The sequence below is a fragment of the Oxyura jamaicensis genome, chromosome 10, assembly GCF_011077185.1.
Source record: "Oxyura jamaicensis isolate SHBP4307 breed ruddy duck chromosome 10, BPBGC_Ojam_1.0, whole genome shotgun sequence".
NCBI classification, from domain to species: Eukaryota; Metazoa; Chordata; class Aves; order Anseriformes; family Anatidae; genus Oxyura; species Oxyura jamaicensis.
In genome coordinates this window covers 7289965-7307887 of record NC_048902.1, presented here as the reverse complement: position 1 = coordinate 7307887, position 17923 = coordinate 7289965, and the positions used below count along the sequence as shown (strand labels likewise).

Here is a 17923-nt window from a genome sequence, read left to right as displayed (position 1 = left end):
TGATTACTATCACATGACATTCCTTTACAAAAATGTCACTTATTCCCCAGTTACAGTAAATATGTCTCTCTCTGCAGGTAGATACTTCTGTGCTCATCCTACACTTTGCTTAGTGCATTTGATATGTTGTTGCGTTCCACTTTTTAGATGTGGTTTTAACAAGATTGGTTTAATTTTGGGAGTCTTCACAAAGAACAGTACTTTACACTACTGATCTAAATGTTTGACTTTTCCACATTTATATGTTGCAGAACTGTATATAGCAGAGATTAAATCAAGTCATTACTTAGAGTATGCTCTGTAAGATTCTTATCTGTAAGTTCCATCAATTTTAAGGTTTGCCATTAAGATAATGCTAAACGTGGACCTTCTTCAAATTCCAGTGTTAAACTAAACTACCACAGCATAAGCGTATATAAAATGACTATGTACACCGTGGATTATAACATTAATTTATAACCAATTAAAAGTTATTATACTTAATTCTGCAGTACAGGCAAAACTGCAGGCAGTCTGTGTTCCAAATCAAACATACCACTTGAAGTGAACCTTGTTTTGGGTGCAGCTTAGGCCTGGTTAGTGTGTGGAAATCTAAATGGTCTTAATGATAATACTACAGAGAGCAACCCGCATTTTAGTACACTGAACAAACTACTAGAAGCATTACTCAAGTGATTTTTTTTTTTTTTTTTACAAATCCATGAATATTCACTTCCTCTGTGACCACAGTCAGTTTAAACAATGTTTTGTAGTAAAACACAAAAAAACTTGTATTCTTGCAGCATCAGAGGGCAAATCACAACAAACCCCAAGATGCAGCTGCAGAAGGCTACAAATGTAACAGAACACAGTGGGCATGGGTGCGAATGGGTGCTCCAGTGCTACCTCCCCGAAACAAGGAGGGCCTCCAGGCACAGCCCAGCAGAACACCACAAGCCATGCCATCAGAGATGCAGATCCAGCTTTTAAACACCCAAAGACTGCCGCTCACTATGCAGAAAAAAAAAATCTGTCATTATGTTGGTTTTAAACATCTCCAGATCAGCTTCTGGAAATTTTCATTGTTACAGTGGACAGGTAATGTTTTTTTTTTTTTTTTTTTTTTTTTTTTCCCTCTAAAATGAGATCCAAGTCTTCATTTGCTAGGAGAAGGCTGTGAAGAAGTCATTCTCTTGGACCTGGTACTCTGTCTTTGTAGGCCATGTAGGCCATGTACCACCATGTACCATGGTGGTACAAACCCACCAGAGATGAACTGAATTTCTCTCCTGGTTAACTTGCAACCTAAACTTAGTGCTGTGTTTCTGTTTTCCAAATAGTATACTTTTTTTTATCATAAGACTGAAGGTACGCATTAGAGCATTAGAACTGAGTCATTTAGCAGGTCACTCTGAACTACAGACAGCTCTGAAAAGGAAATGAATCTCCCAGTAAAACCAAAATAGAGAACCAAACAGAGGGATGTGTCCAAAACACATCCTGTTTTCAGATCATCCTGTGTGCCCCTCCTTCCACAGAAACCAATCTTTCACGTAAACTGTGAATCTCAAGTTGTCCTCAAGCACTACAGGGTCCTTGCAGGAAAGACATTTAAGGAGGGAGAGCTAGGAGGAAGAGGTGCAGGAGAACCACACTTCAGAAATTCTACTTTTTTTTTGTTGTTGGTGGTGGTGGTGTTTTATGTGTGGTGAAGTTATTTTGTTAACCAAAGAAAATCGTAATTCTCCTTCAGACTCTAACTCAACCTCTCCTCTCCGGCTGTGCTGTTAACTGGGTTAGGCTCCTAGCTTCACAGGACAGTGTGCAGAGGACAGCGTGAGTCACAGCCTTTCATATTAAAGTCCCCATGATAAAGCAAAACAGACTTGTGAAATACCTCTGGGTGTCATCATCACTCAAGAGCGTAACAAAAAAACGCTAACATAACATTGGTGTTACAAGACCATAGCTGTGATGGCGAGACTAGGAGCCAATGAAATGCCTTCAAGCCCTACACTGCACGGCTCTGTTGTTGCAGAATAGTGCAGGGTTTGGGGCACGGGAGGACATACGCTGAAAGTGTACAGCAGCAGTGCTGGAGAGGCCATGGCAGCTTTGAGAATACTGTTGTGAGAAAGGTATGCCTCTATGAAACTCACATCTTCACTTGTGCACATGGCAAACTATTAAAACAAATTTTGGTAAATGTGGGAGTTCTCTTCAAAAGGGATGTGGCTCTACATGCTGCCTGCTTTGTGCTTTTAGAAGACTTCACACTAAGCAATTTTTACAAGGTCTATTTCTGCCACTTACTGGGCTTCTAATGAATTACACTTCTAACTGTTCAGAATTTGATTCAATTAAATCCAGCAGTCTTTACAGACGATATCTATGATTGTTTTTACTGACGTGGGGAAAAAAATGACTTAACCTTTTAGTAACAGAATTTATGAAAAAATGTTTCTGCATTCCCACTGTGATTTATTCATTTTCATAGGTTCTCTAAATGCAGTTAAACACAGATATTCTCCTCTATTTTTCTTTTTGACTTGTGTGGAAATCTGCAAAAGAATACGCATGTTCAAGTAACACCTAGCTTAGCACACTAAATGACAATTTAGCATCACACTGCAGGACAATTTAGTCAACATCTAAAATAAAAGCATATGGGACTTCTAGATTTTATTTATTACCTAAAAATTAGAATTAGGAGCTTGATCTCTTCACCAAAGATATGAAGATGCCTTGCAAAAAGAGAACTAGCTACCTGAACACTGATGGTGTTTCTAGCACCTATATTCGACTATACAAAAATCCTATTTTAGAATTTCTAGCAACTATACGTGACTCCATAAGAATGCTATTTCAGAAGTATGTTTTCCCTATGCGCCTCATTGGCCTGTACAAGGGAAAATGAGCAGATCTGTTGATGAGAGAACTGGCACCGTATTGCGGCTTTTGCCTTCCTCCGTGCTTCCTCGGGTTCCGGTTGAATCCCCAGGCGCTGCTGCCTGGGGGAAAGCAGCACACCCGTCCCCGGCAGCCCGTACGAGCCCCTAGCACGGAGTTAGCCGGCCAGCGACCCCGATCCACCGCACTCCCAGCGCCTCCCCGGGCAATGCCGGCCCAGCCCCGTCACGGCGGCCGCCCCGCGCCCCGCCCGCCCGCCGCCAACCACCGAGCAGGGTCCGCCGAGCGCCCAGAGCGGCCCGAGCCCCGCGCCCGGCGGAAGCGCGGCGGGGAAGGGGCGGCGGCGCGGCAGCCATGCCCGTGAGTCGCGCTTCGGGTTCGGGCGGGGGGACCGGGGTGGGTCGGCCCCGGTCCCCGCGCTCGGGCCCTCGCTAAGGGCGGCTGGGGGCCGGCGGGGAGCGGGGTTTGACGGCGGGTGCGTTTTTCTGCTCTTGCCCTCCGCAGCTGGCCAAGGACCTGGTGCATCCCTCCTTAGAGGACGAGAAGAGGAAGCACAAGAAGAAGCGGCTGGTGCAGAGCCCCAACTCCTACTTCATGGACGTCAAGTGCCCAGGTAAAGGGCTACGCGGCTCGCCGCAGGACGGACACGGGGGGTCCTGGGGCTCTGCGTCACCAGAGGGGGGAGGCTTGTTCTCTAAACGTGGTTTACGTGTTCTGTAGGGGAAAAAACGTACTTTTTTTTTCTTTAGATTAAAAGTGTTCTCAACGTTTTTTTTTTTAGAAATTAACTGAAATTAGCCATTTATCTATTTTTCCAGAGGTCAAAAATAGGAAAAACAACATAATCCTTTATGAAAACCTGGCACGGGGAAGGGGGAGGAGCTAAGCCCCCAGATCTGCACCTCTGAGAAGTGAGATGACGTGGGTGGTTTAAATCACCCATGGCCCAAGTTTCAAATAAAAACCAACACTGTTTTCTTCCTTTTGTAAGTTGCTTGGTTCTGGAAGAACAGCCAGAAAAACACTTCACAAGGACACAGACAGCTGCAGTGTACACATACAGTCATGCTAAGGTGCAGAAATCAAATGTTTTAACTTACCTCCTAGACAGTACTGCAACATTAGAAAATGGTAACAGTAAGAAAACAATAGAAAAATGCAGACTTACAGTAGCGATCATCTTGACTAGAAGGAATTTTTCCTCTATTCATTTTTTTCTTATTGTATTCTTAGTAGTTTAGATTCCTAAGCTCTCAGATATTGTTTTCCATCTAAAAGTGAGGTAAAGTCATTAAAACTGTTTACAAATAAACTGTTTACTTTTTTTTTTTTTAAAAAACAACCTCTCATCAAGGAGCTTTCTGAGGACCTTCCTTGTGACATGTATACTTTTATCCTATCTTTCTGGGCCATACATGCTGAAAATGGCATCTATGCTCACTTTATCGATCTATGCTCACCCTTATGTATTTTCTATATCTACGTCTGCATTAAATCCATTACAAATTTTCTCTCCTATTCCTCCTAATTAAAAAAAAAAATAAAAAATAAAAAAAATTCAGGGCAAATAATGAAGGGCATGAAAATTATTTTGCTTAAGAAGTTTATGAGATTGATTTAACATTTTCCATAAGTTGTAGAATTTAGAAGTTAAAGTTTTCCTGATGCTTGTCTTGAATCTGGAATGCACTGAACTTATTATTCTATGCACGTCTTTTGGTGTAAACATGGCACTAGCCATATACAATACGACTGAGCATGTGCCTTATGTGCACTAATTATTAAACAGAGAGTAAACAGTGTTGAACAGCAGTGCTCACATTCACAGCTGACAGACTTGATCAACGCTCAGCAATGTTCTACTACAACAATTATTTCTTTATCTAGAATATTCTTTTATTCAGCACAGAAGGCTAGTCTAGGATGAAGATAAGGTACTTGGCTCCTACTTTTTACAGGACACATACTGCAGGTAAATCAGGGCGTGTCAGCCCTCAGGCTTTGTTGATGATTTTCACATGGGGAGGTGTAACAGTTTCATTCCATTAACTAATTTGCTTTTCTGTGCACATCAATAAAAACAAATAAGTGTTTCAGACTACTGTAACAACGTTTTACTTGGTATGCTTTGTAACAAAATACTAAATTGAAACAAGTATATTTAGGGTATCTGGTTCAATTACACATACCTTTAAAAACATGCGAGAAACACTCAGTGGAAAGTTTAATGATGCTGTTTTCCAGGGTGCTACAAGATCACCACTGTATTCAGCCACGCTCAGACAGTAGTTCTGTGTGTAGGCTGCTCAACCGTCCTGTGTCAGCCTACTGGGGGAAAGGCTAGGCTCACAGAAGGTAAGGAGCACTCTTTAAGCAATCCCAATATTCCAATTAAGACTGCATTTAGGTAGTGATAGTCTGCAAATCTTTTAGCTTTGATTTATGAAAACTGATACCGGAAAGCTTATTTTTTAAGATGCTTACTTAGTTAACTAGTAAAAACATTGTTACTGGGCCCTAGCTTGCAAGTTTTTCTGTATTTTATTTTTTTTAATGGCTATGCAGTTAGATATGCCAGGGAACTTGGCAACTACATTTTGATCAAGCACGCTTGATATTTGATGCTTTGATTTGTATCTTCTTTCAGGCTAACTCTAGGCTAAAGGTTATTTATTTCTGAACTAATTTTAAAGGGTTAAAAAAGTTACCATTAAAGGACTATGTTAATATGATTGGGCTATGTTAATATGATTCCATGCCACTGCTAGTCAGTGGTGGCCTGCTTGTTTATTTTTAAACAGTGATGCTTTAAAGCAGTTCCCTGTCTCACGTTACTTAATTGAAATTTATATAAATTTTAAGGGAACAAATAACCACTGTTAATTACATGCAGATAATTGATTATAACACTGATGTCTTGAACCATAATCCAATAGCTAGGATATATGAAAAGCACTGGAAACAAATAAGGGTTTCAAGAAATTTGAATAATGAATCCAGACTTCACTCACATTGCATTTAAAGGACAAAATTTAGTATACATATTATATATAGTATTACGCGGTACAAGCAGTACTATACAGCCATAGTTTATATGAGGATAGAATACCTGAAATGAGGCTGTTGAGCAGTTGAAAAGGTACCAACACTCCTAGCTGCTGTTTCAGTTTAGGATTTGTACCACTAAGGGATAGAACAATAGATTAGAATTTTAGAAGACATCTCAAAAAAAAAAGTAGTACACCTGAGCCTTAGCATAAAAGGAATTCAAGACGACCATGTTGGGTTAGAGTAGACTCAATGTGCTAGCCAGTTACCTCTTATGGCACACAAAGTTAAAATTTACCATGCAATTTCCCAACTTGAGTTGGGTGAACAATTTTTCAATGTCATCTAGCAATTTAAGACTATTCATATTTCTACTTGTGATTTCTTTGCAGGCTGCTCCTTTAGAAGAAAGCAACACTAAGTATTCTTTTCAGCATAGGGCTTTGGATCTGTGTTCCTGAAAGCCTTAGCTGTTTAAAAAAATGGCTGTTAATATAACAATGTAATTATGATTGATTTTGTAAAAAGGACATGGTACTGGTGACTGATGAGCTGGAATCTTTTTCAATAAACAGTCTGAAGTGCAAGTTTGCTTACAACTGAGTTCTATTTCTATAGTTTTAAACAGTGTATTATAATTGGGTTTTGTCATTTAATATAAAAATCTGGACCTTGGACTTGCTGCATCCTTCCCTACGTTAATCATCAGCAGTGTTTACCATATGGTGACAGACTGCTGTAAGAGTACATTTGGTATATTTTATCACTGTAGCAGCTCTGATTGCACGGATTACAAAGGCTAGACAGATTTAAAAAGGACACAGCTTATTTCCTTTCACCACTGATTTAGTCCCTTTACCATGTCATGGAACATGGTGATAGTTAATCTCAAATATGAAATTACTCACTTATGTTCAGATGTTTTTTCTGGAATGCAAGGCTTTCCCTTCCTCTAATCTGGTCTAGAAACTGCACTCTATACTGAGATTCCTACACACACACAAAAAAACAAAGGAAGCGTTTTGCAAAATACTGAACGTATTCAGGATAGAGAAGGCATATGGCATACAAGCAACAGTAAGTCAACAAACCACTAACAGCTGCAAATAACTAGGACAGCAAAACTATGCTTATTTTCAGTATTAAGTATGGAAATAATTACCATTTTGTAATAAGGAAGCAGGTTTTTAGTTAGCTCTTAAAATTAATCCCTGTCTAAATGGCTATTCAAAAATTGAAATTTCTTTTTAAAACCACGATAAACCCATCAAGCACACCACCTTATATTCATCTTGTTTTGCTATGTGAAGTCTTGAGTTACATGTCAACAACATCTTTCAGAATATCACCTGTCTTCATGGCCTTATTGTTGGGAATTTCTAATCAACTTTTGTTCTTTTCATAAAAAAACAGTAAGTTTCTAGTCAATTAAAAAATCTGATATTGTAATTCAGTGCATTTGCAACATGTTTTATTTCAGTTAATTCACACAGCGAACACTGATAATTACTGATGCAAAAAGTAGGTGTTTGATACAGAAATAGATGCACCAATTTTGTACACATGCCTTTAGAAGAAGTACACTTTTATGTCAGCATCACACTGTTTTCACAATAAAAGTTAATTTAAGAGCATGTGAGTCACCTAAGTTTCTCTTAATTTACCAGTTTCCCCCACTTCTTGCCAGTTTATCAAATAACTGGTTTTGGATCAAAGATGACGGTAGCAATATTAAATCACTTGTGACCTGACTACATGTGCTAACATCCAGACTGATTTCTAGTCACCCATACCTGCTTTCTCTTCCCACCCTGACCCCAACATAAAAGAACTTAAGTACCACATCAGAGAAAGTTACTGACCCATTTTGCTACAGGTGTTGGAAGATGAAATGTAGACTCCATAGCATTTCCAGTACTGTACATATAATAGACTTTTAAAGCCTTAAGTTACAGGAGATAAAAATAATGTGGTCTTTGCATATAAGAAGTTGGTGGCTAAACATATTCTATGATGGGAACCAGAGACTGTTGTTAATATCTTAGTGTTAAAAGTAGCTTAAGACACTTCTTAGCATTATTCACTTTCTTACATACTTCAAATATTTGCATTTATTACTGTTCAGTCATATGTAGACAAGCATAATAATAGACATATACCTTCTACATGCTCAATTTTTGTCTGAACCCAGTCACAATGGTCAGTAAGTAATAACTGCTATTTGCTAAATAAATGCATCGTACTAGAAAAGTCTTCTGAAGTACAATGGATCCTAAAGTAGCAGCATTACTTTTCAGTTTCTGTATTTAAAATATTGTATTTGGTCAACTTATGTTCAGGTATTCTTGAACATGGATACTCAGAACTACTTCCTCTTGTTCCCTGTGTAAAATGGGCAATGACTTCTGCTGCTGCACATTTACGCAGCTAGTCGGTGCTCGAGACTGGAAAAAAAATGCTGCCACTGAAAATGAGTATCTCAAATTTTAATTGAATTGTCAAACAATATTAAAGATTCAAATGGGAGTAAGTGAATACATTGCATCACCAAAGCCAAGTTCGTTCAGAAAGGTTTGCCTAACCTGTTTTTACTGATTTGATACTCTTGAGATACCAAGACAACCAATAATTCATAAATACAAAAGTAAAATTTTGGTGGGCTAGAAAAAACAAGTAGTTCGGGTGTAACTTTTTACTGGTTTAAGGTACAAGAACAATTAAAATTTTGAAGAGTAGTAAAACAGCCCTATTGTCAATTAAAAATGCAGGTAGAGCACTGACACCTCAAAATAATACATTTCTTGGTTTGTCTATCTTAGCCAAAAAAAAAAAATCATAGGCATACAGGGAACAGAGCTGACAACATGGTGTTTTATCACATAGCAGGCATCAACTACAAAGTTAATGCCAAAGCAGTTATACCTTCATCTTTCCCCAACTACCTTATTTCAACTGTTATTCAGGACATCTGGCTCTTTATATTCAGCAAAGCAGAGCTGCTAAATGGTGCAGAGATGTAAGTATTCAAACCTTTTCTGAAGGATGCTTTGTTTTGTCTCAACCTGGAAATAATGTCTGATGTAACCACAAGGGAAGTAGAGTGAGCAAAAAAGAGCCTTGGCAATCATGGAGATCTTCCATGCCATTATGGAATATATAAAATTAATATAATCAGTTATTACTGTATTTCCTCTCTATCAAAAAAAAAAAAAATAGATAGTACTTATCTGGAAGTCTACCACAATTTCTTGTTCAGCTTTGTACAAAAGTAACTCCTTGAGGCAGGTCTTCAAAACAGAGAAAAGGATGGTTTGGGGAAAAAATATAAAAATCTCCAGGTCTTCAACTACTGCCTTCAAGACTGGGCTTTAAATTTAACTGATTTTAGTTCCTTATTCCTGTATCTGGAGGAATATCTATGTTCCAGAATACAGTGCCATTTCCAGCTATTAGCTACCATTTCTACTACCGAAGTTAGCATGTGTATCATCCAGTAACAATGGGACTGACAGCTCATCATACCATACTATTTGGGCATATTCAACTGTGAAATAATACCCTTATTTCCATGGTACAGTAATCTCATGTTCTCTGTGTAATAAAAATGGAAGTGAGAACATCTAAATAACAAATGATTTACACGCATAATTCTAGGCTAATTTCCTAATTCTTTGCAATCTATAACTCCAACAAAAGTTGTGGTACTTCTGGTACTTCTTCATTCTGGAGGTAGCTTTATTTTTTGCTTTTCGGACAAATAAGAAAAGCTGTATGTAAAAGTACAAAAGACAACACTAAAACCATTTTGAAGTAATGGTGAACAATTCTGGCAGACCTGAACTTTGAAAATAATGAATTCAGTCTTTACGTGCCCAAATCAAGATGTACAAGTTGTTCAAAAGCTTAATATTTAAGGTAGATAATTTTTTGTTGTACTCAGTACAAAAAAAATGAATGCTTTTGTTTTCTAATTCTTTTTTAATCTTTGTCAAGTACTTAACTAGATGATGAAGTAAAACCTGCTACTAAAGTGATAATTTACACAGGTAATGCAGGAAGTCAAATTTGACGGTTACATTTTTCTTTTCTATGGGTTAGGAACTTCCCTGAGAGATGAATTCCAGCTATGCTTAAGTACTGCTAGTGGTGCCACACTTAAGTGTACTGTTGATACTTTTTCGTCATGTATTCTTATGTATCTCAGAGTCTAATTTGATGTCCTCCATTTTCTATGCTTCAGTACAGTGAGTTCAGTTACACATCTCCTTTTTTTTTTTTAATCTACGTATTGTGCCCGTTTTTCTTTATCAAATTCCCTTGCAATCTTTAAGGCAGTGCTGTTGAGGGAAACTGATTGCATATTACAAATAATACTAACAATTACTCCTCTAGGTGGTGCCACTAGTGCAGTGTCTATGGCTTCGGAGTCCAGATCTTCAGGAAGAATCAGGAGGACACTACTTGCCCCCACTGCACCACCTGTATGAGATGCATAGTGTCTCTGCTGTCTGCAAAAGCCATATTGTTGCTTCTTCTCTACTACAGCCCAAGCCATTGCATATTTACCATCCCTGTCCCATGACACTTCAGTTTTTGGCACTGGGGTCCACATCATTGCGACTGTGTCTGGTTTGAGGTACCCAGGAAGAAGTTTGCCACTATTGTTTTTAAATTGTCCAGCTTGGTAACTGTACAACAAGGCATTTCCAAATTTCAGAAGGTCACCTACTGATGACAGAAAGCCTCCACCAGCCCATTTGTAAGAGTTGTCCACATATGGTGCGTTTACCAGACGTCCTTTTTTGTTGTAAACGTAACACCTAGAATTCAAGAAAACTCGTCATCTCAAATACTATGTAATACAACCTTAAAAGGGCATACTGAGCATGTATTAGCTTTGTCTCATGAAATTTGTCTTTGGAAGATTTTCCACAAGTGTATTTCATTTGTAGAAAAATTAACAAAAAATTCATATGGGAAAAACAAAAATTAAGCTTAGAAGCTTAGTTTCAATATAAATACTAATCCTTCTACTTCCTATTAGGATACACTAAAAGTGAATGCAATATACAAGAGACGGGATAGAAACCTGAAGATCAGCCAGCACAGGACTTCTCTCAAATCCCTGTATTAGATTTAAAGTGTTTCAAGGAAGAGGAATCCTATTCCTACACTGTGATTATCACACACAAAACTGAAACTTCAGCAAGTTTTACATGGACAGTTCTGAAGCAGTAGTTTCCATTTCTGATTGATTTCTTCCCTCACCCCATCACAGTTACTATATACAACTGAACATTCTAAAACTACTAACAGCGAGGGTAGAAAGAGAGTCTTGAAAAACTTTCATTAAAATGCCAATTGTAAAGCTACCAACTATAAATGCAGAATGAACAGCACAATAGGAGTACAGAACCTCAGAAAATTTGCAAGCAAAATAAATACCAGCTCAAAGCATCTTAGAATACAGCAGGAACACTATCCCTAAAAGATTACCAACTGCTGTTATATATTTAAAGTGTCGCTTTTACAACAGTTAACAACACTTAAATGTAAGTACTATAAACCTTGAATACAATACGTTCATAACCACTTCTGCTCTGTAAGAGTACTTTAAAATCCAAACTTTTAAGTTTGAACCTCATTTTCATGATTTTTTTTTTATAACCTGCTTTTGTGATTGTTACAATCTTCCTCTAGCACCAAAATTTAACAAATCAGGTGAGTCAACAAATCAGAGTGGCTCAGTAAAACAAGGCTCGAGACTGATGAGAAACTCAATCCTTATTACTCCATTTTCATCTATTTACACTTAGCTGTTTAATTGTAACCAAACTAAATGCAAACTTCCAAGTCACCTCTGCCATTTCCCTGCCCCATATATACCCTTATAATACGGAAAACTTATTTCCCATTCTATAATTTCACATTAATTGCAGAACCAATACCATAATGCTGACATAAAATCAGTTAGTTTCATGAATAACTTTGAAATAACATGAGCCACTTCCTCAAAGGCCCGACCAAAAAGGAATTGCACGTTCTTAATTCAGTTTGCTCAAAGACAGAAAGAACAACAATCACGGTAGAAAGAGCAGAGTAAAAATTCATTCTTGATTACCTTGCTCTGTTATATATCATTGCTTCATTGTCATCTAGCACAGTTGACAGCATATCCAAGTCACGAAACATTTTTAGCATATAATCTGTAAATTTTTGTCCCGAAACTCTCTCCACAACAGCACTTAAGAGGGTGAAGCCATATGTTGAATACAAAAACTGACTACCTTAAAGAAAAAGGGAAAAAAGGTTAGTTTCATGATGCTTATGTTTTATACCATAGGCATCCCATTTAAGTAATCACATGTGCAAATAAAGCTATGTATAGCAATAAATAATCAATTTAAAGTCCCCACCCCCAATTTTAATTGGATGTAAAACACTTGCTTATGATACTGGATCCTAGAAATTGCTGTGTGGCAGCAGACACATGCTTGCTAAGTGCAGGTAGCTCTGAGAGCAGCACTACTTTTTTTTCAGGAATCTGCATGTACAGCCAGATTTCATGCTGAGATATAAAGACTGATATTTAACATTCTTTACATGCAATTTGCCATATTAGTTCTAACAATGATACCTGGATTTGGAGAGCTGAAGCAAACCATGAAATTACTTAAGAGATGCTGACCTACCTAACTTGCTAGCATCTGTACTACAAAGACAGAGACAACAGTATACTCACCCAAGGTTTTCCAAGGCCTTACTCACTTTTATCACTATGTCTATAGTGCTAGGTTTCTAGTTCTAGAATATCCTGGAATATTATATGAACAGTAATGTGTATTATTTTAGATGATGTTTCCTGTTTTTAATCTTAACTGATGCTAACACCTTTTTATGAAACATCTATATATCAAGCAACAGTTTTCATCCAAGTGTCCAGAGTCAAGAGAGATCCCTTACTTGATATGATTCCTAGAACCCCCAAGATGGTATATGTTACCTTCTCAGCCTTCCAATCCCTCGCCCCATAAATACACATTATTAACAGTTTATCAGCAATGGGTATCATTTGCCTATTAACCTAACTCATTTAGAACTTACACCTGAAACTCTTTGAAGTCCTGTCTACAACTGAATTATACAATTCCAATAATAACAAACCTTGGTAGTTCTATGATTCCATGGTCTTTCAATAGAATTACTTAGCTCTGATTTGTTGCCTCAATAATGTTGCTTTAGGTTCATATCTAGAAGGTCTCCAGAACATGAACACAGCAAGCTGGTATCTGCTTACAAAATACTTTGTAGCTATAAAGTTGTTAAAACATACTTTGAAATAGTATTTTCATAGCACTTAACTATATTACTTAGAACTCCTAAGAGAAGTTTTTTTTCTACCGGAGGTCCCACCTTTGATTCTCCGTTGCACTATCTTGGACTCTTTGTATTACCTTTTAAGACTAACCTACATCCTTTTTTGAACCTGCTTTATCCTGCAGATACACCATTAGAAAGTACCCATATAAGCATATTTTTTTAAGTCAGCATATTGTTTAAGATACCTATACAAGATGGATATGCACAACTGAGCTAGTAAAGTCCCAATCAGTTCAGTCATCAAAAAAGTTGTCAGTTGAAGGACAATTACATGACTATACAGTTTGTACAGATCAGCCCAAATATTTCTCAATTGAGCTTGTATCAGGGCACAGGAAGAAAAACAACAACAAAAAAACTGACCTAGTGTGTGTGTGTTTTCCTTTAGTTCTACTTATTGGACCCTAGTAACCTCACTGCATATAAAACAATTTGAAACAAACAAACGAACAAAAAAAAACATCACCAGAACAGTATATTTTGGTCTAAAAGAGTAGTAACACACCTGGTTTGAAGAATAAAGGATCATTTTTAAATATTTTCAGTGATTCAATCACACTTTCAAATTTTTCCTTCAAATAATACTCTTCTTGTTCAAATTCCTTGTCTCTCTTGCCAGGTTTTGAATTTCGGCTTTTTACTTCACCTTCATGTTCTTTCTTTGGTTTGACAGAATCAGTTTTTTCAATGCCTTTATCATCCTTCTCTTTTTGTTCTTTATCCTGACTGAGTTTTGTTAGTTTCAATGCTCTGTTTGCCTTTTCCTTTTCTTCCTTTACTTTTGCAATATCTTTTTCATAGTGACGAATCCCACTCAGGTGTGAAACTAACAGTCTTGTAGTAATAGTGACCTAGATAGAATGAACAACATGAGCTCCGTGATTAAACACACAATGCAAACCGATTCACCAGAAAGTAAAACTCAACATGAGGAAGGAACAGAGACATAAGAGCTTTTAAGCATCATGTATTAAAAGGAGTTAAAATAAATAAATATATGCACACCACACACTATAAAACTGAAGATACAAATTTCCAGTGTTTCTTTTTCAAGCAGCAACTATCGGTACTTGTCTATACGATTCCTGGTGTTTTACAGGAAGAGATAATACAGCACTTGTACACATATGGCTGTGCAATGGCAGGAACAAAATCCAAACAAGTGTTAACAATAAACAACTACATACCTTTTCACCCTCGTAGATCTTTTCTGGAAATTCAGGGACGTATTTCTGCACTGGAGCATCTAGGTCCAGTTTCCCCTCTTCCCACAATTTAGCAATGGCCATCATGGTAAGACACTTGCTAATACTAGCAATTCGCATGATCGTCTCTGGCTTACATAAAACACGATTCTCTACATCTGCATAACCCAAACCTTTAAGAGAATAAATACAGTAGTAAATATTTTTACACAGAGACATGCTGAATTATTTGCAAATTACTAGATTTAATGGCTCCTCAAAATATAGTTCTTGTAGCTGAACTGAGAAATTAAGCATTAGAAGCACGCTCCTGCTTCAATTAAATGAATAGTGGTAGTTAGTAGGATAGGTTAATCAGAGCCCATGGTATTAACCAGCATCAACCCAAATTAATGATTAAGCACACAAAACAAACTTAACCCTAAACAAGACTGAAGATTAAGCCAAAATTTTTACTCCTGAGGTCAAGTATTTAATGTAAAAAAAAATAAAGAAAACAAAACATAGATTGTAAAATAATTCTCTATCAGTACTAAATACTCTTTTATTTCTCTAAATTAAAGGTTAAAAACCACTAAAAGGTCTTATTTTATCAATATAGAAATTAAGAAATTACTCAAAACCGCACAGCAATTACCTACGCTATAAAGATTCACAGAACACCCTGTTTCACCACCTTCTAGCCTGACTTCAATGAAAAGACAACTTAAGAATCCCCATATCAGTGTTTTCCCTATATAATCAACACAGGAGTCTGGGGGCACTAAGTGGAATTAATGAAGCATTACCAGACCCCCAAAGTAGTCTTCATTTTGAGCTAGGTTTGAAGAAAACGTGCAAGTGATGTTTCAGCAGAAAAAGCTATGAAGTACAATGATGATACACTTGCAGCTTTTGGTACAAACACATTTGTAATGACTGCAAGCAATGTGTTTTTTGGTTATATAACACAGTAGCCTAATGGTAAACTATTCAGCAACAATGCTTGCCAAAATACAAGAAATAAAATCAATTATATCACTTGCCTAAAACGTTTTCTTTCTTTCCTTTTACGTGAAATTACTACTTCAGCTTTTACACTGTGTCTGTGAACGTAAATGCCATACTGCTAAGGAAAACACCTTCTGAAACTCAAATCGCTCTCACCAATTTAGCAAGAAATCAGGTTTGATACCAGTCACAACATACATTTGACCTATACCCGATCCTATTTTTCCCCCCTGAAGCAGGGTGGAGGAAAACAAAATGAGCTAGAAACCTACTAAAGCAATGTTATGCACATCCCAGCTGCCTTTCTCAAGGCACTGCTGTTTTCTGTATCCACACATAGCACTGTACAGAAACCTCCATCATGGCTTGTGCTTCCCCACGTAATTGCCTTGCTATGGGATATGGAAGTCAGGGTGATAAACCACAACCCAGACACAAGTTCTCTCAAGCACCTTCCTGAATGTCAAGGAAGGGATTCCACAGGAGTCTTAGAAAAACCTCTGCTTTTATTACATATAAGCTGAGACAAGAAAAAGCTATCCTATTTGAAAGATTTTGTGATTGAGTTTGTAGTACAATTGTCTTTAACAGGCCACATTACAACAGGTACCAGAAATTCTGCTATTCACTTCTGTCACAATAAGAAAAATGGAAGACTATAATCAGCTTTACACTTATAAAAATATTAATTAATTAAAACACTGTCAGAATAAAGTTAGTTAAAATCTTATTTACAGAGATATTTTTTTCAAATTCTGTAACACCTTCATGAAATACATTTCTGTTTACTACCATTATCTTATTTGTCCAAAAAAGAAAAAAAAAAAAAACAGATTATGAAAATGTTTCTAAAAACATTGTATTTTTTATAATGAACATCAAATGTCTACGATGAGCACAACTGCAGACTATTTAAAACTAACCTATACAACCAGAACAATCACTTGCAACTTCTGAAAGGATGACAGTTGTTAAATCTCAGTACCTTCCTAGTAACAATCTATAACTCAGCCAAGAAACAGGAGAGATCACCAAATGCAAGTCATTATTACTTTGACTGTCAAGTAAGTTCCTAGGGAAAAAACAGGTTTAAAACCTCCCATCACGCTTTCACCATACAACACTATAGGTGTATGCCTAGAGTGCGTGTACAGTCAAAGACTGATCTGACAAATTAATGAAAGAAACATTCTTAAACATAACCACTGATATATACTAGCATACCCGTGAGGTTGGTATGTTATTGACTCCTGGATGTTAACAGAGTTTACCAAGCAAAGTACCACTTCACGCTCGCTAGGCACCTGTTTCTGACCACTTTCCTGAGACAAGACATCAAGTGGATGAAATCCTGGCCCAAATGGTGTGTCTGAATTGTTTGTCACTTCCCGGGAATACGCACAACCAGTAGTCCCACATACTGACCTTCTGACCAGACTTCCTTTCCATCTACTGAGACTCCAACTAGTATACCTGGGATTCCTGCCTCGTCCTGTCAAAAAAGAAAAAAAAAAAAAGAAAAAGAAAGTGAAAACAAAGAATCTTTACAGTTAATAAACACTTTCTCCCAAGCTCTAAAGATGCAAAAGCAATTCTACAAATATGCTTGCATATTGTTGCCACATTATAATTGAAATTCTATTAAAGCGGTCTGAACAGGTATGAATTGCTTTCAAGAAGCAAAGACTTCAATTCGGCAACTCTGAAAAAAACTTTTAACAGCGTAGTAACAACTTAATGAAAATAACTTATTTCATAATTTAATGAATTTAACGAGCTGGACACACAAAACTCAGACGAGAGTCCACAGGCTGGTCAGGCCGTGACCAGCACCACCTCCTAAGTGCCCACACACCTTCCAGGAGCTGCGGTTCCCTTTTCAGAAGGGCAGCACGCCGTCCGAACACCCCCTCTGCAACCCTCACGGCCCCCCGGCTTCTTGCCCCCCTCAAGAACCGCTCTCCAGCGCCCGGCCCCCCGGCGGCCATCTTATCGCCCGTGCCCCTCCTCAGCCCGCCCTGAGCGCCCCCCCAGCACCTTGATCCTCTGCAGCAGGTCCCGGCTCCTCTCGATAGCCGCGCCGAAGCCCGGAGGGGACGACGCCGGAGTCGCCTCCTCCTCCTGCCCGCCGCCAGCCTCGCAGCCCGCCGGCACCTTCACCCCCAGCGCCAGCCCCAGCGCCAGCCCCCAACCCCAGGGCCGTCCCCCGGCGCCGCCGCCCCCTCGCCGGGCCGCTGCCAGCCGCCCGAGGTCCACCGCCCGCCGCAGGGCCCGCGCCAGCCCGTACATGGCGGCGCCTCCCCGCCCCGGCCCGCCCCGGCCCAGGCGGCTTCAGCCGCTCCCGAGCGCTCGCTCGGCCGCGCTCCGAATGCGTCGAGCCCCGGCAGGGCCGCACCGCCCGCCTTGCCCCT

The 17923-nt window shown here is 38.5% G+C and overlaps 2 protein-coding genes across 2 annotated transcripts; one reads left to right on the top strand and one right to left on the bottom strand.

Annotated features, from left to right (window-relative positions):
- The first annotated feature begins 3162 nt into the window (after positions 1-3162).
- RPS27L (ribosomal protein S27 like) lies at positions 3163-6524 on the top strand. The gene is made up of 4 exons (XM_035335306.1): positions 3163-3249; positions 3394-3502; positions 5134-5244; positions 6330-6524. Exons 1-4 carry the CDS (start codon positions 3244-3246, stop codon positions 6356-6358), a joined length of 255 nt encoding a protein of 84 aa, XP_035191197.1. The 5' UTR covers positions 3163-3243; the 3' UTR covers positions 6359-6524.
- An 862-nt stretch (positions 6525-7386) lies between these two features.
- On the bottom strand, positions 7387-17801 carry LACTB (lactamase beta). Its single transcript, XM_035335301.1, has 6 exons — positions 17550-17801; positions 16938-17004; positions 14505-14695; positions 13823-14168; positions 12059-12224; positions 7387-10757 (listed from the first exon to the last, which is right to left on the bottom strand). Exons 1-6 carry the CDS (start codon positions 17799-17801, stop codon positions 10214-10216), a joined length of 1566 nt encoding a protein of 521 aa, XP_035191192.1. The 3' UTR covers positions 7387-10213.
- Positions 17802-17923: the final 122 nt, after the last annotated feature.